We start from the raw sequence: 26,617 nt of genomic DNA, 5'->3' as shown, positions 1-26,617 counted from the left end.
TTTACCTGTGTGTAGTCAGCAAATGTTTAGTACTTAGGCACTTCTACATAATTAAAATAAAAGACTGAGCAAGACAGCAGCATGCCATCTTGCTCCATATATAAAAGGCAGGGGACTTTTATACAGTAAATAAGAAAAGTACAAAATGCGTTGAAAGGTGATGCACACTGTGGAAGAAGAAAAGGTAGAGAAAGTGAAGGTTACTGTGATTGTCAAGACATGGACACACTGAGGCTTCTGTATCACAGAAAGTCCCTTTTTCTGAGCAAAATGGAGAAGCACTGGAACTGGTCTACATGTACTTAATATGGAAAGGAAAGGTACAATCTGTCCCATATCTGCTATGAAGAGAGTGTAAAGGCTACAGTAGAAACAAGAATACACAAGAGGCTGCTGCCATTAGACACTTGAGAGAAATTAATGATAGAGGACCAATGGAACCAGCAGGCTCTGCTTGTCCAACTCATTGAAATTTACAAAGTGCACATGAAAATTACATTTATTCCTGTGTATAATCCATAGGATCACTTATAAGGGTGTGGCATTGTTGGTGATTGGGTTCTATGATGCTGTTTTCCTATACAGATGAAATTTTATCCATTAAACAACAGTTCTTCCATACCCCTCAAGTATGTGGGATTAAATTAAGTACAAAAGAGAGTAACAACTCTTACAATTATGCTTGTCTCACACCTGCTTATTTATCATTATTGAAGTGTTATTCAATTCTTCATAGATCTAAAAGTTATTAACTATCAGCCTCAACATGCAAGCTTTCCTCAATTATTCTTACAGAATGGTAAAATAGAAAAAAAAACTCCATCTGTATTTGTTTATCAGAGACTACCTTCATTTTTGCCACCATTTTGGGGGTAGGAGTTCACTTACTATAACATCTATAACATTCTTAGGATTCTTGTTTGGCACTCATTTTCATTGTCCATAAAGTTGATTTTTCATGTTTGCTGTTCCCTAAACTGATAAGCTCTTTATTTAAACATTATATCTACATATATTTAAAAAAACAGAAAAATGCTGTAGTTTTCCATTTGAGAAAAGTCATCATTTTTCCCCAATTTTTATTTGATTTCATGAGTTTTTAATTCATGTTTGAGGTCAAATTTCTGGGTATTCTATGACAGTATGTGCTAAATTTATAGTGAAAGAACCTCCTAGGTCTAAGCAGTTACCCACAATAGGTACAGAAAAAAATGTTCATTCAAGTATTATTATAGTTTGAAAGAAAATATCACCAAAGGCTCATGTGTTTGAATGTTTGGTCAGTTTCAGGTTGTTGAAAATGGTTGGGAAAGATTAAGATGTGCACCTTGTCAAAAGAGATGTGTCAATTGGGGCAAGCTTTGAGGTTTCAAAAACCCACAAAATTTCTAGCCCAACCCGCTCTTCTCTGCTTCATGGTTGTGTCTAAATGCTAGATCTCAGGCTCTGCTCCAGAACTGTGCCTGCCTGCCTGCCTGTCTGCCGTCATTTCTCCCTGCTATGATGGCCAAGGATTCTAACCCTTTGAAACCCTAACCCCCCCAAAATCTTTCTTTTATAATATGCCTTGGTCATGGTGTTTTATCACAGCAACAGAATGACATCCTGGTTTTTCCTGATGTCCACAGACATGTACACATGAGCCTCCTCCAAAACACACACAGACACACACACACACACACACAGAGAGAGAGAGAGAGAGAGATAGTAAAACTTGTCTATATTTTAAATAAGTTCTCTGATGTTACTGAGAACATATAGAAAGTAAGAATTTATTACAATATGGACTAGAGAGATGGATCAGAGTTAAAGAGCTCTGGTTGTTCTTCGAGAGGACCCATGTTCAATTCCCAGTACACACATGGCTGTTCACAACTGTCTGTAATTCCAGTTCAGGGGATCTGACACCTTCACAAAAATGCACATAAAATAAGGTTAAATAAATTATTTAAAAAGAAGGTATTACAGGGAACCTTCCTTGTAGAGAAGGCAGTGAAAATGCAATCTCATTTCTTTTTGCAAGATTCCTAAATACACTTACATAAATCTTGTCGCCAAAATATTAAAAACTGTCTATTAAAATTATCTGATAACATGGCCTATTTTCCCTAAATTAAATCAATAAAAAATGATAGAGCTAGATAAGTCATTATTAAAATGCTTCAACAGCATTCTTATACTTCTTATAATTTAAGATATTAAACTTCTTTCAATTCCTTGTAGTGTTCAACTAAGTCAGCAAATCAGCTTGAAGTTGGAGACTAATTGAAACAAAATCTATCTGAGAAAGGTCATCTAGTAAAGTCATGATAAGGTCATTTCCCCTAAGATTTCCCATAGTTCTTTATTGCCCTTTGTTTGAAAGGACTGTGTCATCCACACCTTAATTACTGGTGCAAACAGACAGCAGGCATCAAGGGAGACTCTCTGATCTACGAGAGTCTCAGAGAACCTTGCATAAAGCAGGTCATTATGGAGAGCCCATTCACAAAGGATTAGTCACATTTTAATATCTAAGATTAAATGTTATAGCCATGTCACTGCTTAGTGTTTCACAGTATCCCAACATATCATGATAACTAAGCTCAGTGAATGTACATCAGTGAAATTTCAATGGCTAAAATGCAATTTTTCTAATATTCTGTGAGACGTTTCAGTAAGTTCTCAGAGGAAATCAATATATTGTAATAAATATAGAGAACTTTGAAAGGATTATAGAGAATAATAAGATGGGGTGTGTTTTGGAAATATGATTTTATTATTGAATTATAAAATCCAAATAGGCTAACATTGATAAGTGACTTAACAGAATAGGATTAGTTAGATAACCCCTTTCATGGTATTCTCTTTTGATAAAGGTATCTAGCGTTCTCATCTATGTGGTCAATAAATGGAATAGATATTGACAGAAAATATTAAAAGTGCCTGCAGCCTATTCAGCAATTTAAAAGACTGGGGGTTTTCTGAAGTATGAGTTGTCATGAGACTACTTTATACAGTATAATCATTAGTGATATCACCTATCGAATTCTTCCACATTGTATGTGAAAAGTAACACAAACGCATAAGCATAATCACTCAAATAAAAATATAATGATTCCAAAAATGAAACAAAATATGTACTAAAAATCTCCATCAGTAGCAAAAATATTGTTTTAAAAAATCAACAATCTTCCAGGTTTCTGATCTGCAGCATAAATATCACATATTTTGTGGCATTCCAACACTAGTCTTAGCTTAAACATTCTGATTCCGAAACACCTAAGTAAAAAATTTCCAGTGGTTTGGAAATCTTCACATTAATTAGGAAATTATACAGCACATAAAATGTGAACGTGGATGTCATGAGGAGGCCTCAGCATTCTTTGGGGCCTTGGGCAATAGATCAGTATTTATCCCTGGCATCCAGATAGACTTTGGAATCCCATTCCACGTGGAGGGATGCTATCTCAGCCTGGACACCTGGGGAAGGGACTAGGCCCTGCCACAGATGATATGACAGACTTTGAAGATCCCCCATGAAGAGCCTCACCCTCCTTGGAGAGTGGAGTGGGCATTGGGTGGGGTCTTGGGGAAGGTTTGAATGGGAGCAGGGGAAGAGGGGAGGGAGAGGGGGCTGGGATTGGCATGTGAACAAGCTTGATTTTAATTTAAATAAATACATGTTAAAATTATTATGTGGAAAAAATGTGATGCTACATATTATCCTTGTTTTAATAGTTGATATTTTGAATCAATTATGGACACATATTCAGCACTAACAATACACACAATTAAAATTAACAATGCACACATTCATGTCTCTGAATGCCTTTTATGTTGTCACTGACCTTGGGCCAGAGGTGAAAGAGAAAATTTTCATTGTCATGCTTTCACAAATCCTGAATGACAAGTGTTATTCCAAGAGACAGTTTGAAGTCATGCCATATTTATTTGAAGATTAAGAAAAGAATCCTCTTTTTGAAATTATAAGCAGTTAATAAAAACTACGAATACTTCCTTCATAGTCTACATTGCTATGCAACAAAACCCTTCATGCACTCTCATATGATGGTCCAACTTGATATTCACATTCACAAAAATTGAATAACATTTATGAAAAAACATATTCCAACTGATCATGCATTTCTTCCAACAGACGGTCTGGTTTAATAAAATAAAACCAAAACTTATTTCCTCCTTAAAATATCATCTGAAAGCCAAATTTTTGGTTTGTTGATATAATAGCTTTTTCAATATTTTAGGTGATTATAAACAAAGTATTTAACTTAATTATATTTATTATAGTTTATCATATTATTTATTGTAGTTGGTAAACCATAGCATTCATTTTTGTTTTCTTTATTTATTAAGATAATTACATGATCTTGGCTTCAGATTCACTCATTAGAAAGTATATCATTTGCTTGATTTATTTGAACTATTTTTAGATTTTTGCTGTTTCATCCACTTAAATTAATTAATATTATCCATGAAACCCTGTTAATGAATGCTTCATTATATTATAACCAATAATTTATGACTACAAATGAAAGTTGTATTACACTTGAAACTATCATAATTACTTTTTAAATTGATTATAAAAGACAAGAATGTAAAATCAAGAGACTAGTTACACTGTTTCCTGGATATCTGGTTATAACAATTCTCTGGAGATTAGCTAATCCTGTGCATTTTCTATCCTCTTTTAAAGTAAGAATATATGTATACTCCAAAGAAAACTTCATAATGTGGTGTGCATAACTGTACAAATTGCTAAGTCACTTCCATGATGAATAAACGATTAAAACATATTATTATGCGTTTCATATTGAAATAGAAATGCACTGGCACCATGTGTTTGCATATATTTATATAGCAAGCCATTATATGTTCATCTCAAAAGAGGCCGTGAAGACCAAGATGGTTATCATTTTTTGTGCAGACACACTGAGAACAAAGGAAAGGCTTCATGCAGTACCTTTGGGTATTGTTTAACAGGAATCAATACTCTTTCAGAAAGCTTTATGTTTTTGTTGCTGATGACATCAAGATACTTCTTTTCTTCGTCTTCCTTTTTTCCATCTGAACCTTGAAATTTCTCAATTTCTAGAAAATACAAAACCAAATACCAAAATAAGTGAAATGAAAAATAGGTCACCATAGTATGATGACTGTTCCTACTATTCCACATAATGTTTGGATAGTTTTGATAAAGGCTGAAACTGCAACATGCAAACAGCTATATGGGTACTACTCCAAGGCGACCTCTGCCAACAGTAACTAAAAGGTGATAATGCAATGTGACTTCAGCTGCTGTGAACAAAATGATGCACTTAGCTGTTGTATATAGCATCTACTAAATAACAAGAAAAATATGTCCTTAGACTAACAAAAACATCTACACAAACAGTCACCTTGGCAACAGGAACTAATGCAAAGCATATCTTGACTTTAGATTATTTTGATTTTTCCTAAAGTTATTCCTAAGAAAATAAAATATTTAAAGTAGTAACCATACCAGTTCCCTAAAATACAGCAAAAATTATATGTTTTTACATTATAAACAATCTTAAAAGTGTCATACAAAGTATAAAGATGGCAATTAGTAAATGTTAAGGAAAACGACGTTTTCATACTTAAGAATGTTGCAAAGAAGTTATTATAAGTATAATTTTATAATTTATTCATTCTTTCATTTTAATATTTTCATTAAAAATGTGGATCTCTACTATGCTTCCCAGAGACAGAATAGAAAACAAAAAGGCCTTGGTTTCATAGCATGTGTATCCTAATGAGTAAAACAAACAAATGAGTAAATGAGTGGGAAGAGAAAATACACACCACAAAACAACAAAAGGTATTGATGAGAGTAGAGTCAAGAGACTCAGTCTGAGCTTAAGGCTTGTTAGAGTGAGTCAGTCCAGGTCCTGTATATTAAAGAAGAGTAAGACATGAGGAGAAAAGAAATGCTGGCAGGTGAGCAAAGAGCAAGGTGTTTGGTGGGAAGATATAGAGCAGAATTTAAGGTTCTGCAGGACAGGAGATGATTTCTGAATTTGTGTGTGTGTGTGTGTGTGTGTGTGTGTGTGTGTATGTGCACGCATGTGCGTGCATGTGTGCGTGCATGTGTGCGTGCGTGCGTGAATATAAGCAGAAGCCAGCCTCACCAGTGCTGGGCTTACCAGACTCAGTGATTTAGATTAATTTACCTGGGAAGTGATGCTGAGGCAGATTAACAGGGCAGGAAATAGATGGTAAAGTAAAGGCCTAATTGAAGCTGGAGTCATTCCCTACAAGTGATCATGGGAAAGAGATGTATTTGGGATATAGAAAAACTGTTCTCATTATTTTTTATAAGTTATTATCACAATATCACCTGTAAATAATAATTCTCTTGTTTTTCTGCTAACTTTATTGTCCCCAAACACCAACTAGTGCAATTATAAAGGGGAATGTTTCTTACTTTTTGTTAGAGGTGCATCAAAACCTTCTGTACATAGTGTTGTGTGGAGTGAAAAAGGGAAAATGGGCATTAAGATGGGCGCTGATATATATGTTAATTCAATGACTTTTAATATCTGGCTATTTGCAAACCTATAAAATAAATACTGTATTCATCATTCAAAAGTCTCTAATGAATACTATACTGATTATTAATCTTTTCAAACTTACATATTTACAAAAATGGTCTCCAAAAGCTTACAGAAAAACTACTTAGCATTCCCATCGTAGGTCTGTTGACTTCCATCTTGTCTAGTGTAAACTTCTGCAACCTTTTACATTGCTTATGTAGATACTGCCTGGATCAAAGTTATCTGGAAGAGTTTGAATATGTGTATTGACTTCAGCAATTACACACTAAAATTTCACTCAAGCCAAGTGGCTTACTGAACAAAACTATTTAAAAATAAGTTAAATATGTACTGGTTACTACTTAGCATGTTGGTACTGGGTTTCTATTGTCCTACTTCAGTATTAAGTGTCATCAGTATATTAAAGAGCTAACTTCAAATTGACTGCTATATGATGCCCAAGAAGCTCTTTCTTCAGATCTTTCCCTACCTTATATCCTTTTACAACCAGAACTCTGGCAAGGACAAGTAAATGCTCTCCATTACCTACTCTGCGATGACAATGAACCCCTGATCAATGTCCTCGGTCCTTGCACCTTCTGAGCACTTTACTTGCTTTTCTGTGGAGGGAACTGTAACATGAGACACACTGAAGCTCAAGCTGGTCCCAATCTGATACTTGAATAGCTTCTTTGTCATTCTGTCACAATAAGAAAGCGAATTTGTCTGACATTCTATGCTTCCCCCCAAGAAACTTTAAGTTAGGCTTTTTTAGGCACTTAGAATTTTGTCATTCTATGGTTAATTCTAATAATGTTCCTATCAAGAAGCAAAGATAAATGAAATCCAATTTCCACTGCTCTTTCTGTTAAATTCTGCAAGTTCCCTTTGAAACTCTTGCTCTTTCTTTTGGCCTCATGACAGATTCACAGAGTCACCTTTTCTTCCCTGACTTATCTGCGTGAGCAATAGCTCAATAATTACATGCCAATTGCAGTGCCCCAAAATGGTACAGCCAAACCTTGCCTGGTTTCAAAAGCAAAGAATTCAAATTTATGCAGCACAATTTCCTATTTTAATTTTTGTTTGCAATTATTTCCTCTCATATATTTAAAATAATTGTCCAAATTTTTACCCTTTAGTTAATTAGTAATGGACAATGGATTGAGTCCGGCCTCATGCACACCAGGCAAATGCTCAACCACTAAGGTATATCTCCAGCCCACTTTTGTTTATTTATTTTTACTTTCACGTATGATCTTTATGATTCCACAATGTTCTGAACTCACTCTGTATTACAGTGGTCCTAAACATAAGGTAGTCTGGCATTAGCCTCCCATGGAGCTTAGTAAACAGGATTGCATCACCGGGACCAGCTTAAAGTAATTCTTTCTTTTATTTCATGATTAATACATATGCTTTCTAACATTTATAGAATACAGTTACTCATAAAATTTCAAAAGTGTCTAATTAGAGAGAGTACTGTACAGAGAAACCGAAATACTTCATATTTCCACGTAGTATCTATTTAACTGCGATCAGTACATTATGGGATATGGTAATTAATGTATTTGAGGGGATGAATTTAAATGATGTCAAAGTCCCAAATATTTAATATTTTATGCTCTCCTGCTTGGGTTTGCTAGTGAATATATTCATTTAAGAATTTCAAATGATGCCGGGCGGTGGTGGCACACGCCTTTAATCCCAGCACTCGGGAGGCAAAGGCAGGCAGATCTCTGTAAGTTCGAGGCCAGGCTGGACCGACAGCCTCCAAAACAATACAAAGAAACCCTGTCTCGTAAAAACCAAAAAAAAAAAAAAAAAAAAGGAACTTCAAAAATTAACACGTTAACACTATAGAGCTTGGGTTATGTGGAAAAGCAAGGGAACATTCTTTCACTATGTCTTCATCTACTTAATGATTGGCTGGCATCAGAAGAAGGCTGCAGAAGGAAGCAATACAAAGGATATTTTCAATTCTGGTCTTGTATTATTTCATCTATTTACAGCCATATAAATTCCTTAAATGTGATTTCCCCAAGCTTTATTTTATTTCATTAATACCTTTAGTAGTGTTAAACTGTTTTTTATATTTTAATGAAAAATGCTAATATCTAAGGCTATATAAGCAGCATAGTTATCTTCAGAATTTCTGAAATTTTATTTCTTGTTCTTAAAGTATTAATCAGCACCATTCTATAGAAATGGAGAGAGACATACTTTCTATTTTTGTTCTTATTATTTTCTTTTAAAGTGTATTTCATCTGTTAATTGATATGATAGAAATCAAATAGGGATTTCTTAGTAGGTAAAGCTTACAAAACTAATTACTGTTTTATGAAAATTATATGTATTGTCTGTTGTTGGAATCAATAGTAGGATGTAAAGGCATGAGACACCACAAAGGTACACATGCACAGAATACATCTTTGAGAAAAAAGAAAATGTGAATATTTCTTTGAAATATGCAGTCAGCATTAGAATTGTGGTTATAAATTTAATACAAAGCTAAAACAACTAAATTAATCTCTGCTCTTTGACTCTAGGAAATATAGTAGGCCCATTCTAATAAAGTATAAATGTTTCAATTACCACTAAATCCTCAAACAGCCCTAATTTTTACCAAAGGTCTAAAACATACTTAAAAAAAAGAGTCACTCTAAGCAATGATGTTGGAATGGCAGGATACAACGTACAAAAGAGTGAAAATGATCCCCACTATAAAAAAAAGTTAAGTTAGAAGGAATCAAATATCTCAATGTAAGATGTGTAACTCTGAAATTGCTACAGTTAAAAAAAGGCAAGAGTAAAATTCTAAAAAAAAATAAATGCCATTTGTTTTGAAGTTATTATCATAGGCTAAGATGTCCAGGAGTAGATGTTAGTAGTTCAGAAAATAATATCAAAAATTCATTTGCTAAATTTCATGAAATTGAATAGAGTGCTGGGAAAGTAACATACCTGCTAAACAAACATGAGGTCCTGAGTGTGGATTTCCTCCATCATGGTAATGCTGGGTAAGTTGGCATACAAGTGTAAGTCCAGCATTGGAGGATGGCAAGGAAAAAATAGGCAGGAAGTGGAGGTTTACTTGCCAGTCTGTGTAGCCAAAATGGTGAAGTAAATCTTAGTGAAAGATGCTGTCTCAAAATATACTGGAGAAGCAATTGAGGACATTTCCACAATCTCTGGATTCTTGCATGTACATGGATGAGCAAGCTCGACCACATATATTCATAATATACCATATGTTACATACTACAGAGAGAGGGAAAAGGAGCTAGAGTGAGAGGAGAAGGAAGAGGTAGAGGGAAGAATGAAGGGAGACAGAGAGAGCAAAGATGGGGAGAGAGAAGGAAGAGGGAGGGAGAGGAGAGAGGAATGGAGGGAAAGAAAAGATAAAGAAGGCTAGGAGGGAGTGAGAGAAAGTAGGCAAGGAGGGAGAGAGAGAATATTAAATGTTCCGGGTTTGGCCTGACAGTTGCTATTATGGACACTAAAAATTCTTAGTGTGAAGGGGCTTGATTTGTTTCCCAGCACCCACAAATTTCTCACAACAACCTGTATTTCCAGTTCCAGGGAATCAAACATCTACTTTAGAATTACGTTGGTAACAGGCATGCACATGTGTACAGTCAGGCAATACCACATATAAATCAAACAATAAATAAATAAATATTTTAAAAGGTTCTGCATAGAAAATGAAACAAACAAGTATATAGGCAACCTACAAAATTTGAGAATATCTTTGCTAGTTCTATATTTAACAATGGATTAACATCTAACAATACATGAAAAACTGGCTAAAGTAAATATTAAAAACCAAACAAAAAAGCTGTTCCGGCGGCAGGATCAGGTACAACAGGCCCTGCGTCTGAGCCTGTGTTCCAGTGCCTGGGGATCGCCTGGGAACTGCACAGAGCTTCCAATACCAGTGGCAGTCAAGCACCCCAGACTCCAGGACTTCTCTCCCACCAATGAGACCAGGAAACCAGAGGAGCCAGGGAGACCAGGGGAGCAGCTGTTCCAGAGGCAAGGTCAGGTACAACAGGCCCTGCTTCTGGGCGTGTGTTCCAGTGCCTGGGGATCCCCCTGGGAACTGCACAGAGCTTCCAATCCCGGTGGGAGCCAAGCACCCCAGAGTCCAGGTCTTCTCTCCCACCAATGAGACCAGGAAACCAGTGGATCCAGCAAAGGGTCCAGGGGACCAGGTGGGAGGATAAGTGCCCCAGATTCCTGGTCTTCTTCTCCAACCACGGGACCAGAACGAGGACAAAGCATAGAAGAACTACCAGATTATTGGACATGCTAGCACCCACCAAAAGGAAAATCTGGTCCCCTAACCACCAGCCCAGTAAGGGGGTCTTTCTGCACCCACTAGAAGAAGAGATGGGAAAGAGACAATACAAAAACACACTCAGCAACAGAAAAACAAATATAACACCACCAGATTCTAGAGACTCCACTCCAGCAAGACTCCAACATTCCATGGCAAATGAAGCAGAAGAGAATGATCTTAAAACCACTTTCATGAAAATGATAGAGGCCCGAAAAGAGGATATAGGAAAATCCCTCAAAGAAATGGAAGAAAAAACAAACCAAAAAAGGCAGGAAATGGAAGAAGAAACGAAGAAAAAAAATGCAAGAAATGGAAGAAAAAACAAAGCAAGAAATGAAAGAACTGAAAGAAGAAACATACCAAAAAAGGTAGGAAATGGAAGAAGAAACAAAGCAAAAAATGCAAGTAATGGAAGAAAAAACAAAGCAAAAAATGCAAGAAATGGAAGAAGAAACAAACCAAAAAAGGCAGGAAATGGAATAAGAAACGAAGCAAAAAATGCAAGAAATGGAAGAAAAAAACAAAGCAAAAAAAGAAAGAAATGGAAGAAGAAACAAACCAAAAAATTCATAAAAGGCAACAAATGGATGAAAAGATAAACCGAAAATTGCAAGAAACAATGCAAACACTGCAAGAGTTGAAAACTGAAATAGAGACAATTAAAAAAACACAATCTGAAGAAAGGCAGGAAACAGAAGAGCTGGGCAAATGGTCAGGTACTACCGATACAAGCATTACCAACAGAATACAAGAGATGGAAGAGAGAATCTCAAGTGTTGAAGATACACTAGGAGAAATGGATTCATCAACCAAAGAAAATCTTAAGTCCAACAAATCCTTAACACAAAACATTCAGGAAATATGGGACACCATGAAAAGACCAAACCGAAGAATAATAGGTATAGACGAAGGGGAAGAAAACCACCTCAAAGGGGCAGAAAACATATTCAACAAAATCATAGAAGAAAACTTTCCCAACCTTAAGAAAGACATGCCAATGAAGGTACAAGAAGCTTACAGAACACCAAATAGAGTGGACCACAAAAAAGTCCTCTCGCCACATAATTATCAAGACCCCAAATATACAGAATAAAGAAAGAATATTAAGAGCAGCTAAGGAAAAAGGCCAAGTAACATATAAAGGCAGAAGTATCAGAATTACACCTGACTTCTCCATGGAAACTCTGAAAGCCAGAAGGTCCTGGATAGATATTCTACCAACACTAAGAGACCATGGATGCCAGCCCAGACTACTATACCTGGCAAAGCTCTCAATCACTATACATGGAGAAAACAAGATATTCCATGACAAAACTTGATTCAAGCAATATGTATCCACTAACCCAGCCCTACAGAAAGTTTTCGAAGGAAAACTTCAACCCAAGGAAGTTAACTACAACCAGGAAAACATAGGCATTAGAGAATCCCTCTCTACCAACAGCCAAAAGAACAAAGTTGTGAAATTCCACACATAATTCCACCAACAACAACCATTGCAAATTGAAGAAGAATGAGCAATTAATGGTCATTAATATCCCTCAACATTAATGGCCTCAACTCACCCATAAAAAGACACAGGCTAGCAGAATGGATTCGAAGACAGAACCCTTCCTACTGCTGCATACAAGAAACACACCTCACATTCAAAGACAGATATTACCTGAGAGTTGAAGGTTGGGAAAAAATTTCCAATCAAATGGACCCAAGAAACAAGTGGGAAAGCAATCCTAATATTCAACAAATTAGACATTAAACTAAAATCAATGAAAAGAAATGAAGATGGTTATTTCATATTGATCACAGGAAATGTCCATCAAGATGAAGTCTCAATTCTGAACATCTGTGCCCCAAATACAAAAGCACCCACATTTGTAAAGGAAACCTTACTAAATCTCAAATCACACATAAAACCTCACATACTTATAGTGGGAAACTTCAATACTCCACTCTCACCACTAGACAGGACCATCAGACAGAAACTTAACAAAGAAACAAAGGAACTAACAGAAGTTATGACCCAATTAGAATTAACAGGCATCTATAGAACATTTCATCCAAACACAAAAGAATATACCTTCTTCTCAGTACCACATAGAACCTTCTCTAAAATCGACTACATACCAACACAGTAAGCCTCAAGAGATACAAAAAAATGTAATAATCCTCATATCCAATTGGATCACCATGGTTTAAAGTTAGAATTCAACAACAACACGAATTGGAGAAACCCCCACAAACTCATGGAAATTGAACAATGTGCAAGTGCACCATTCCTGGGTCAAGGGAAAAATTAAAAAAGAAATTAAAGACTTCCTAGAATTCAATGAAAACGAAGGTGCAACATACCCAAACTTCTGCAACACTCTGAAAGCAGTGCTAAGAGGAAAATTCATAGCACTAAGTCCCCACATGAAGAAACTGGAGAACAGTCACACTAGAGAATTAACAGCACAATGGAAAGCTCTAGAACAAAAAGAAGAAAACTCACCCCAGAGGAGCAGACACCAGGAAATAATCAAATTGAGGGCTGAAATCAATACAGTAGAAACAAAGTAAACAATACAAAGAATCAATATAACAAACAGTTGATTCTTCCAGAAAATCAACAAGATAGACAAACCTTTAACCAAACTAGCCAAAAGGCAGAGAGAGAGAGCATGCTAAAATCAGAAATGAAGGAAAAGAGGGACATAACACTCAGGAAATTCAGAGAATCATCAGGTCATACTTTGAAAAACTGTATTCCACAAAATTTGAAAATTTAGTTGAAATGGACAATTTCCTGGATATATCTCACTTACAAAAAGTAAATCAAGAATAGATAAGCAATTAAATAGACCTATAATGCCTAAAGAAATAGAAGTTGTCATCAGATTCTCCCAACAACAACAACAACAAATAAAAAACCCAGGGCCAAATGACTTCAGTACAGAATTCTACCAAAACTTCTAAGAGCTAATATCAGTACTCTTCAAACTTTTCTACAATAGAAGCAGAAGAGGCATTGCCAAACTCTTTTTAGAGGCTAAAATTACCTTGGTACCCAAGCCACACAAAGACACAACTAAGAAAGAGAACTATAGACCAATATCCCTCATGAAGATTAAATCAGTTTGTCATAGTTTCAAAGGTACACCTTACTTCATGAAATAAGATTGGAATTGAAGAAGATACCAACTGTAAACTCTCGACCTTATGTGTGTATGTGCACAAGTGTAATACACCTCTAGGTATATTTGTGCATACACAGGGACACACACAGAGAAGAATTTCATTAAATTGTGTTTTAGATATCTTTGTCATATATAAGATAGCTTCTCTTATGAAACTCGTGTTTGAGTCTATTTCTGTGCGGGTATCACAGTTTTTAATACAATAGCTCTGTGATTTAGTTTGAAATCTGGCATGGTAATCCATTCAGCCTTGTTTTACTGGTTTTGTTTTATTTTCATTTTTTCACTCTGAATTGATTATGGTAATTTGTTCTTGACCATGAATTTTCGATTTTTTTCCTAGCTCTGTGAAAAATGTCATGGTGATTTTCATTTAGACTACACTGAATCTGCAAATTGCTTTTAGTAGTATGGTCACTTTCACAATATTAATTTTATCAATTCATGGGCATGACAGTTCTGTCATCTCATGCCTTCTTCAGACAGCAACACTAACAAATTATGCCAGACAAATTGAATGCTGCTCTGTTGAATAGTGAAACTAGACTCCAGATGGAACAATGACCTCAAGGTGAAACGTGAAACTAAGAAGTTGTTAGGAAAAAAGACAGAGGTAACAACCCACAGGATACAGGTGAAGGACAGGACATTTTGAATAGGTTTTGATTCACTTAGGAATGAAGGCCAACAGCTGACAAGTGGGACCTCACAGAACATAAAAGCACATGCAAAGCAAAGAAAACAAGTGAAGAGAAAGCTTACATACTGGAACAGAGTCTTTGGCAGTTATATAATAGAGGTATAATATCTAGAATTTCCAAAGAATTAAAAAAACAAAGAATCAAAACACAAATAGCCCAATGAAAACATGAGACATTGATTTAAAGTGATATCTCAAAAGAAGAAGTAAAAGTAGCTTAGAAATATAATTTAAAAGGTGTTTGGCATCTTCAGCAATTAGGGAAATACAAATTAAAATCACCTTGAGATTTCATCATTTTGTACCTCTGTCATGATAGCTAAAATTAAGACAGCAACTAATTGCAAATACTTGCAAAACAGCTGGGAATAGAAAACTTTAATTCACTGTTGGTAAGATAGAAAGCTGGAGTAGCCACTTTTGGAATAAATGCAGAGAATTTCCACAAAGTTAAAAAATATGAAATTTTATATAAAAGACCATTATATAAAATGTTTTATATACATGTATATAATAAGCACACAAAATATTTTTCATATGGCTTTCAAACATCCTTAGTGTCACTTGTCTGTCCTCTCTCTCTCTCTCTGTCTCTCTCTGTCTCTCTGTTTCTGTATTATCCTCATGTCCTCCTCCCCATGTGAAGCCCCATGTTTTAAGCCTTTATTCTTTCCCATCATCCATTATCCATTATTTGTCTCCTTACTATTCCTTAATATTCTCCCTGTATTGCCTTTCTACTTTCCTGTATTTTGCTGTTATTTCAGATTTTATACACAAGTCTAAAGTTGAAGCAGGGATATACAAAAATGAGAAAACCTGTAGTGTTTCTCTTTCTGGTCTAGGTTACATAACTCAGAAAACTATTTTTCAATTCCCTTCATTCACCTGAAAATTTAGTGATCTAATTTTTCTTTACAGACGAATAGAATTACCTTGCATATATGTACCGCATTTTCATTATATATTCACAGGTTAAAGGGCATCTATGCTTTTTCCATTTCCTAGCTATGATGACTAGAGCAGCAATGAATATGGCTGACTAAGTACTCTGTAGTGAGGGGTCACTTTCTTAGGGTTTCCACTAAAGAACAGTACAACTGGGCCATTATACTACACAGAACCAGATAAACTTTCCGGTGAATTCAAATACCAAAATATAAGTAATGTCAATATTCTTTAATGTCTCTAAAAAATATGAAGTGATACTTTGAGTTTCATTTTCTGAGGTCATGATACCCAGACACCAAAGCCAAAGAAAGACTGAAAAAGAAAAATAAATTTCAGGTCGATATCCCTGAACATAGGCATAAAATTCCTCTATAAAATGTTAGCAAAATGAATTCCACATTAGATAAAGATGATATTAATATGACCTGTGGTTTCATCTCTGGGATACAAGGACCATGGGTATACACAAATCAATCACGTTGTGTACTAGACTCATAAAATGTTATACTATAAATATCAACATTACTTCTACTATCATTGAAAAGCACTTGAAAAGACAAGCATCCATAAATAATAAAGATTCTCAAAAATAGTGTAGATAAAATTGTCATTGTTATAAATGCCAGGTATGAGTGCATCATATCTAATATTATGTGAAGTATCACAAAATGGAAAGCCTTTCCTCAAGCGCCCAGTATAAGGTAAGGATGGTCACTCTGGCCATGCTTACTTAAGATACTAGTATAAATGTTAGGTCAATTAAACAAGAAAAGAGGCAGACAGACAGACACTGAACAAGACACATATTAATATACAAAATACAATGGAAAAAGTTAAAACTTCATTTATACTTGGCACACATATGCAGAAAGATAAAGATCCTGAGTAAATGTTATTAGAACACATGAAGTCAGGATAGCTGTAAGGCATAGACACAAACAGAACAAACTATTCAACATATAAACTTGAGAATTTTAAATATTGATAAAGTAAAGACACACTAAATGAAATAGGAATACAGTGTCCACTTAGTGGAAGTATTGAGAATTTTCAAACATGCATATTACACAGGTGATATAGGGCCTCAAAGTAATTTTATTTTTTGGATACTGTGTTACTGATGTGTGGAAGTGACACAAAGCTTACAGCTTCGCTGAAGCTGTTCATCATTTCTAACATTTGTGTGTAGAGTCTTCAGGACTTTCTGTAGCATTTACATTCTGACTCTTGCATTCTCTCAATAACAGTTCTCTTAATCTTTCTTATGTTACATTAAACATTTTTAGAAGATACAAGCATAGTTGCTTTTTCCCCCAAATCAACTTGTATTTTAAAGACAAAAATTCAGACAGGAAACAATTCCTAAATAAAATTTTTCAAAGCTATCCCTCCTTTAGAAAAAGAATATTTATTTAGCAGCACAATTTAATGTCTTCTTTATTCTCAAAGAATGGAAAGTAATCCTGGAAATAGCAACAGCACTTGTCAAATCTTTTCTAAGCTAAAGAATGGATCAAAAGTCCTTGGGAATGCAGCACTCAGTAAATCCTCGGAGCATGAATATAAAAATGACTGACATGTATAATAATACATCCACTGTGGCAAGTTCAGCTAAGAACACCCAGTAGATTTCCACCCTCAGTAAGAAACATCAGTGCTGAACAGAGAGCTGGCCCACATTCTCGATTAAGCTGGACTTAGAAAATGCAAATCAATTTTATGTGACAACATGGAGAAACAGTAATAAAGATTACACATCAGAATTTACTTTCTGTTAGCCTTGATGTCATGATCTCAAGTGATCTTCCTAAAGTATCTTGGGCCACAAACAAGTACAGGACACCAAACCATGGATATAAATTGACTTAATCCCTGCTTAACTGGAAGAGAACCATGCCTTGAGCTAGAAACCTAACCAACCAACCAGAGTCAGTGAGGTCATGAATCTTAGAGGAAAATCTACTACCAGCATTTTTGCAGACCTGCATAATTTCTAACTGCATTCTAAGAAGTATCCTTATGCCTAAGGATAAGTGTAGGTCTCATTCCTCATTGAAGAAGCTTCTCATTACAGCACACAGAGACCATTTTAGAAAAGCACACTGGCCATAATGTAGATATCAACCAATCTTGGGGTGCCCAGCAACAAAGAATAAGTCTTCAGCACAACTCCCACACCTAAAGGTGTGGGGAACATTGTGGAAGAGAGGTCAGAAAGATTACAAGAGACAGAAGACCATGAAGGTTTCTGATATTATTTCCTAGAAATGACAGAGCAGATTTACCCATAATGCTTTAATAATATCACTGCCTAAACAAGACCAAGGTGACAATAGGAATGCTAACCTGGGAGGGGGAAATCTCATGGGGTCCCATCTTTAGACAAAGAACTACAGGTAACTAACAACTGCTGAGAGCAATAATTAGTCTCTCTCAAGTATGGGCCTCTTATGTGGTTATCCAATACAAAGTAGTCAACCTATAAATCATAGATCCCCAAGCAACACTAATTGGATTTGGCAGGTTTTATTTATACAATGTAATAATTTTAAAAGTAAAAGAAGATATGCATTTTAGAGGGAGAGAAAAGGGACATAGTGAGGTTGGAGAGTGGAGGATATGGAAGGGGCTGGAAGAAGAAAAGGGAAGAAGTGATGTAAATTACATTTAATTAAAAATTTTAAAAAGTGATGAAAATAGATATTAAAATGTAAAAAAAAACTGAAAGCACTGCTTAGTAGGGTATTGTTTCCTGTGTCTAAAATATTAACACATAAACCAAATAAGTATTTGCTACAGATTTTAAAAACTTGTCTTCTTTCCACTACTGGTGAGTAAATGTCAATAATGTCCAAGTTCTTTACTTCTATGAAATAGCCCCAATTCCCATTTCAGACCAGATAGGCTTTGTAACCACTGTATACCCATTGCTTAACATCCACAGACTCTGGAGTAGGAGAGCATATGGAAGCTCTTGTCCCATAAGGGTAAGAGGTTATTTGTCACATTAACAAACTATTAAATGAATTCAATTCTCTAATCATGAGGAGAAGATGCTCCATATTAATATCAGTACTGGTACTAATAACTTTTCAATAGCTATATCTCCAAGTAGGTAATAATCTGATAGGATTTAGATTTCTAGAATTTCTTGGAGTTATGTGCTAGAATAGAAAAGTTAAAGAATTCAAGGCTCACCTAAGCTCTATGCAGTATTTCAGGAGGCCAAGTCACATGCATGTGAATACTCACTTCATACCATCAACGTCCCTGCACAGAGTCATGCCTGGGATGTGCACACCCATGATGTGGTGCATGTCTGGGAAGGTGTATACCAAGCCCACTCCATCAGGACTTGATTATTCCTTACCTTGAATTCTTCATTGGGTGCATTCAGACACTGTGTGATCATAAGCCCAAAGGAAGGATTTAACTTGGAGATAAAATGTGACCAGAATTCTACTGAACAGAGGAGATGCAGTGTTACAAACAGGCACAACTTGGCCCTACAAGAGTTGATGTTGAAGAAGAAAATAAAGCTACATAAGATAGTGGGGACTCTCACAAGGTGAAGAGTTCAGGACTCTGATGGGAGATGTCATTCTGTAAAACTGTCTCTCTTATTGGTTGTTGAATAAAGTACTGTTGGCCAATATGTGGGACTAGGAGTCTAGGAGGATTCTGGGAAATGTAGTGAACTCTCAGTCATCATATGATTCCCTGGAAGAGGGGATGCAAGTCTGCATTCTCAAAAAGATAAGTCCTTATAAAAATATATATTGGTGATTATGGGTCAATAATTAAGTCAGAGCTAGCCAAGGAGAAACAATAGCAAATGGCCAACAGTTTCATAATTAATATAGTGTTCTGTGTGTTATTTGAGGATTCAGACAGCTGAGCAGGGCCCAGGTGGCTAGGGGGAAAATACACATTACAGGAATCTCTCTCTCTCTCTCTCTCTCTCTTTCTGTCTCACACACACACACACACGCACACACACACACACACACACACACACACACACACATACACATACACACATTTCCTTAGGTTTGAGAAATACTCTGTCTACTTGGTTCTCTACTATTATACTGAAAGGATAATATTAAACAATTAAGCAACTATTTATATTTGTAATCTCATTAAACAACTTCAGAAAAATATGGAAGGCATGAAACCTTCTTTTCAAAATTGTGACATTAACTTATAATAAATGAACTGATCATATACAGTAATTTCAAGTCATTTAGCACATGTAACTAAATTTAACAGTTTCACACTGTCCTTAAAATTCCATCGCAAGCAGAGGCAATCATGGTAATATTATGTACCAAGATATCAAGTTAAAAGTTGCAAACTCAATTTAGAACACAGGCCAAAGGGTGCATCTGCCAAGCTGTATTTTACTAAGAAAAAGCTGTGGTTACAATTTAATCAGCATGAATTCTAACTGGCATCCTGCAATGCATCGCCCGACGTTTACGGAAAGCATTCCTTGAGATTCCTCTGAGGACACGGCCTATACGGATAATGGGTCCTAAAGGAGGGTACCCTTCTCATAAGACATTCATGCCAACTCAAATATTGATCACAACAAGCACTAAAACCATGCTTTCATGAGGCAAGTGTTTCAGACTAAAAAACATGAAAGCCCTCTACTGTGCATTGCAGATGAAACCCATCAATTTATAAACACAGATCTCAGGGCACTGATAAGAATATCAATGATTTCACAAACAGAGGAAGGTTGTACACATAAGCATAGAATAAGAAGGAAGAATTAAAGTGAAGCAGATGTGACAGGTCTCTGACAGACAGTTTCAAAGTAGAAGGTGTTTTAAATTTTTAAATACACTGAGAACAATGCTGTGTGACTCATGTAGATACTTTAAGGTATCATGTCAGTGAAATATACTAGTTTACAAATAAAAGCACCCCATGTGCTACGCTTTGGAAAACATGCTTCAAACAAAGTGAATGAATCTTCAAACCAAGTGAATGAATCAAAAAACCATATTTCTCATTAGCTTTGGACAAAATGGATTAGAAGGATGAAATGTTCCAACCCACAAATGGGAATATACTATAATAGCTTAAGTAATTTGAATATTAATGCCTTAAGGTAGTAGTGTGAGAAAACAGTTCAATTAAAAGTATCAATGTTTATAACTTCAGGCATTTTCATTAAACATTAATCATCAGTGTTTAATGATATTCAGATCTTTAAATTTTCAGAAATTCATTTCATGCGTATATAGGAATAACGTACTTAAATGACATTTAGAGTCGAATTTTAAAAATTACTTAAGTAATTACTTTTAAAAGATGCAGTTTCCTAAACAAGAGGAAAAATCCATCATTTTAATAGGGTAATTAGAAGTAGTTTTGACCTGTGTTGTTTCAATTATATACTACAATTTAGAAAAAGTCATCTTAGAAGGATAATGCCTTTATAATGCATTAAAATAATATATAGTGTATGTGAATACTGCCATTAATTAATTAAGAACTGTGTCCTTTAAATACCCACATCAATCAATAATAGTTTATTTTTAAGTCATCAGCATTTGCTAACCCTCAAACATAAAAGCTTATGACACTCCAAGTCTCTAGTGTATTGTTATAGTTATATATCTAATATATCAGTCATTTTTCCATTGCCATGATAATTCTTTTTAATTTATAAACCTTATTATTAAAATATTGCAAATAAAATAATCATCAATGCAGACACTTAGAATGGCGGTTCTGAAGCTGTGAACTTCACATTAGATTTTTCACTTCTGCTACTGAATATATTCTTAAGCATTTATCCACCATTTAAAACAACAACAACGACAACAAAGTCCATGACAATTACAACTAGAAAAGCCATTAATCAGTTTAGATCCTTTTTCACAACAAGACAACAAGCATTTCATGAGGTGTTTTCTTTAGTAATTACTTTTATTATTTTAAATTATACATTGGTGTGTCAGGATCTGCGTGAGCATACATACACAAGAGTGCAGGAGACTGGATGCCCAGAAGCCCCTGGAGCTGGAGTTGTAGCTGGTTGTGAACCACTCAATGTGGACGCTGGGAGCTGAATTTGAGTCCTCCTAGCCATTTCTGCTAAGACATTTCTTGCTCCTGATTTTTTAAAATTTCTTGAGAATTTCATATATAACTACTATATTAACATCAGGTTCACCTTTCCCTTTCACTGTTCCAATTCTGCCCATGTCTACTTATTCCCCATCACATCATGACCGATTCTGTCGTTTTTATCATGCCCCATAGCATGCCATTGCTAACAGTAGGGCAGTGGTCATTCACTTCCTAAAAAACTCAGCTTCAGGAATGAGAAGTAGGTGAGTGAGAAGAGGGATGAGTATGGATACTGTTAAAATATTACAAGTCATTTGTTGCAAGATGATTCTTCCATCTTCCTTCAGGTCTTGTGAGCACAAAACTGAAGGCTTTATTTGCCACTAGCACTTTATAGACATTTCTGTAGTCATAACTGCAGAAAATAGTGATAGAATTTCCTTCTAAGGAATATGCATTTATTAACAAAGGTACTGTTTTTTTGTGGGGAAACTTCAATCATCTTACTGCTCAGAGTAAAAGAACCCAGTTTCCTGACATCAGGTGTCATATTGGCAATACAAGCTACTGCCTCTGTAGTCATGACCTGGCCCAATTCCAATCTACCCCATGGGAAATGGGACCCAAGGTATCAACAAATATGGACACTTTGATGACGGCCCCTGCTCCAAGGAGTTGCAGGTCTTCTGTCAGTGTCCATGAAAACGTGACAGGATAACTTGTCAGCAAGGTACAGTAGCTTGCCAGGAATAGATTCGAGCCACTTCCAGTGTTCAGTGTTTTTAGGGGAAATAACAAGAATACCTCAATCTATTCTTACCCACTAACAATGGATTCAATATATCTTAAGATGTTTTTTTCCACCCTTGGGTTTATTTGGTTCAACTAAGTCTAGAGACACCTCTTCAACTGGGAAGCAATCATTTTCACATATAAATCCATATATAAGTAAGGGAACATCAAGCTGTAAGAACAGTATGAAAGAAACAAAAGTTATTCAATACTTATAAAGAAGACGGCAAAGGTGTACACATATAAAATTACAAGCAAGGAAATTAAACTGAGTTGAGGTTCTATTTTTTTAGTAAGTTTCCTATTGCCATAGGCCAAATAAAATCTACATGCCCTATTTACAGAACCAAGACCATGGCAAACAAGTGTCTGGTATTGTATTGCAGTATCTACTATCAATTTCTGAAAAAAATTGTGATGATATTAACTGAGATAAAAAATGTAAAAGTACTATCAGGTATGATGGAATATGAGGAATGATTGAACTCTGTGACTCTTGTTGGTTATGATGCTGATTTATTAAAAGAAGGAAAACTAATTAATCCGGGACTATTTGTATCTAGCGATTAGGAGGGGAACTTAAACAAAGAAAGACTGAAGAAATAACACATTATAAGTGAGCATTTTAGATACATAGCAAAAGCTCAGAAAAATCTATAGCAACAGATTTGGAAATGATGGCTAATTATTAAGTAACAGTAAGCTCTAGGACAACAGGCTAGTGGACAGAATTAGGAGGAACTGGTCAGAGGGATACACTGATATTTTGGAGCCATTAAGTGAGGTCAGCTTCAAATGGAATGGTATTGAGATGGTCTAATGACTCTTAGACGAGCTATGGGAGCTTGAGTGGGGGCAGTCTGACTGAATGGTCAAGAATAACAAGAATCACTTGGAGACTACTAGCTAGAATTATAATATGCCCATTGGACAATAACAGGGTGGTTTACATACAAAAAACAATGATCCATTATCATTGTCTAAGGCATTGCTGAGACAGGGGACAGTTCAGCTGTGATGGAATCAATCCAGAAATATTTAAATCAGCAGTTTATTTCATGAAATAATTCCCAAATTTAGGAAACTTTGAATACAGTTTTAGCAAAATCCACTGAGTACATCTTAATTTACATTTTTTCAACCTACATCATTAGGCAGGAACGCAAATGTGTATCTAGCAGTGTACACAAAAAACCAGTTAGCTGACTGCAGTTTTTCTCCTGGGTGCTTACTAAAAACAAAACTCAGACAAACATAATTGATTGAGCCATATATTGACTGTAATTGGAAGGCATTCTCAGATGACTTTATCAATATAAACCATTGTGCTTAAAAATCTGAAACAATAATATTATATGGATTCCTATTTCTGATAAAACATGGTAGTATATTTCAGTTTATTGATTTAAGTAACTAATTACTTTCAGCAAAATTGGGAAATATATTCATCTGTTTATTCCTGATAAATGTACAAACAAACATTGAACATCTATAATGAGGAGTATTTTGTATTTACAAAATTAATTAGTGTTTATTAGGCTATTTCATTTTTTTCACTATTGTTTTCCTGTCCCAAATTTCTTTTGTTTCCTTATACGTCACACACATGTGTGCCAATGACAATGCATCTGGAGAGTATGTGAAGACAAAAATGAGGGGAGAATTGGTAGAACATAGTTTTTAATCCTTTTGATGAAGAATTGAATTTGATTATCAGCTTGCTTTAATTTACAATTTTAAGTGCATGGCCAATTCTTAAGAACAAGAATAAGAGTGACTATATCCCAAAACCTAGTTCAACTTTTCACATGGTGCTTAGGCTCAAGTAACTGTGTGTGTAAATGCATATATACAAACACCACTGTGGTGGTTTAAATGACAATGGCTCATGAATTGGAATGCATGGGATTCAGTTGGTGGAAATCTTTGGGAACCATGAGGAGGTGTGGCCTTGTTGGAGAAGGTATGTCACCAGGCTTTGAATTTTTCAAAGACTTGTGCTCTATCTGCCTGGTGGTTGTAAATCAAACTGTCATCTCTCAGATGTCCTTTTGCTCTACCTTTATGGACTCCATAAACTTCTGAAACTATTAGCCAAATTAAATCAATTTTTGAAAGTTGCCTTGGTCATGGTGTTTTATTACAGCAATGGGAAAGTAAATAAGATGACTACCACTCCACACACACACCAGCATAATGCATGAGAGAAGCAATAGACATTAGTCTTGCATGTTCTAATTTTGTAGGCTTAAGTATCCATTTTCACTGCTCTATTTCATATCATTGAGTCATTTTTTAAAATAAAACATGGTGCATATACATACGAAATCATATTTAGCTGTAAATAAATTAGAAATAATGAAATTTGCACATAAATAGATATAGCTGGAAAATATTCTACTGACTGAGTCAACACAGATCCAGAAAGACAAACATGGTATGTTCCCTCTGATCTTTAGCTCCTAGCTCAGAATCTGGAGTACTGACTGTATAGGAATTTCTATGGAAGTCAGAAAAGTAGACAGGAACAAATGAAGGAACTTGGGGAAAGCTCTAGAGCATGTGATAGTTGGACACAAGTGTTTAGAAGAAGAAATTGGGGAGTAGAGTGGAGAAACCTTACTGAGGAGTAGTTAGGGGTCATGATGCAGAGGTAGAGGTAGTCAGTCTTAAATCTATGTAGACACTAACTAGACTGTGTAAGGTGTGTGTGTGTGTGTGTGTGTGTGTGTGTAAGACATGAATTTGAACTTGAGAAAGGAATATGATGGGCAGGGGACACGGATAAAGTTGTAGGGAGAAGAAGGGATGAGAAATATATAAATCCAGTCAGTGTACTCATGTATAAAATTATAAAGCTAACCGTTCCTTGACCATAAAAGGTAGAGAAATATGCTAGGAAAATAATTTATCTTATTCTACATAAAAATTCTATAAGCTATGAAAATCATATGTACAATAAGAAAAGTAATTGAAAATATATTAAACATTCTATAAAAGATAAACATTATTTAAAAAATTAGTACCACATATGTGCACATAAAATTCATGAATAACCATGAATTTATTTATTTTAATGGGTGGGTTTTCCCATGATATACTCTGTTATTCACTGTCAGTATTTGCTTTATCCCCACATATCAAGGCCAGTGTGGTTTACATGTTAACAAGAGTCCTGGCTCTGTCAGATCAAGCTTAGATAGGATAAAAGCAGTGAAATACAAAATTGTGACACCCACTCCACCCTGAAGGCCAAAAAGGAAACCCTTGAAACTTTAAATTCAAAAGCTTTGCAACAAATGAAATATGCATGCAAGAAAAAAATAAATGGATCTGTAAGTGGAATCTGTCAAGCTCCTTTGTGTTGTGCAACATTATTCTTAGACTCTTTTGCATCTGTCCTCCTGAATACTGCATTTAGCCAAATACAATGCCCTCTGAGGAACATTCTATGCAGAGGTTATTTTTCAAGAATAAAGTCTTCTACATAGTTGAGGTTTAAAATGCTATGTCACAAATTTAGATTTTGAAACAGCAAATATAATCAAACAGATTAACATATTGAGTTTCTCCACAGTTGCTATTTTTGCAATAAGAGCAGATAAAAATCTACAAATCTGGCAAGCATTCACCACACAGACACTCTTAACTATAGTTCCCATGTTATACATTAGATATTCAGACTTGTTATAAATTTTCTGATTTACTTATTTTTAACTTGCTTTAGCCAATGCCTTACCCCTTTCACAGACACTCTTAACTATTGTCCCCATATTGTACGTTAAATATTCAGACTTGTTATACATTTGTTGATTTACATATTTTTAACTTTCTTCAGCCAATGCCTTCCCCCTCCAAATACAAGATGTCCACTGATTCTCCATGTATATCATTGCCTGTTTACAAAATATTACTCCTGTGACACAGCACAATATTTTTTCTTTGTGATCTAGTTTGAGTCACTTAGCAAAATGGCCTCCAAGTCAACCATGCTGTGGAATACTGCGGGATCTTA

At 35.3% G+C, this 26,617-nt stretch overlaps 1 protein-coding gene across 2 annotated transcripts in view; it reads right to left on the bottom strand.

Moving 5' to 3' along the window:
- Khdrbs2 (KH RNA binding domain containing, signal transduction associated 2) overlaps positions 1–26,617 on the bottom strand; it is a 439,601-nt gene that overhangs the window by 358,295 nt on the left and 54,689 nt on the right. For both annotated transcript variants that reach the window (XR_005870125.1, XM_040729474.1), the window contains exon 2: positions 4,961–5,088. Coding sequence is in view for 1 of the 2 variants with exons in the window: in XM_040729474.1 (XP_040585408.1) it covers positions 4,961–5,088 (128 nt within the window). In the remaining variant the exon portion in view is untranslated. The remainder of the gene's footprint in view (positions 1–4,960; positions 5,089–26,617) is intronic.

This window comes from Mesocricetus auratus, unplaced genomic scaffold (genome assembly GCF_017639785.1).
Source record: "Mesocricetus auratus isolate SY011 unplaced genomic scaffold, BCM_Maur_2.0 Super-Scaffold_100021, whole genome shotgun sequence".
NCBI classification, from domain to species: Eukaryota; Metazoa; Chordata; class Mammalia; order Rodentia; family Cricetidae; genus Mesocricetus; species Mesocricetus auratus.
Note: the sequence above shows the minus strand (reverse complement) of the source record. Positions and strands in the feature narration are given on the sequence as shown.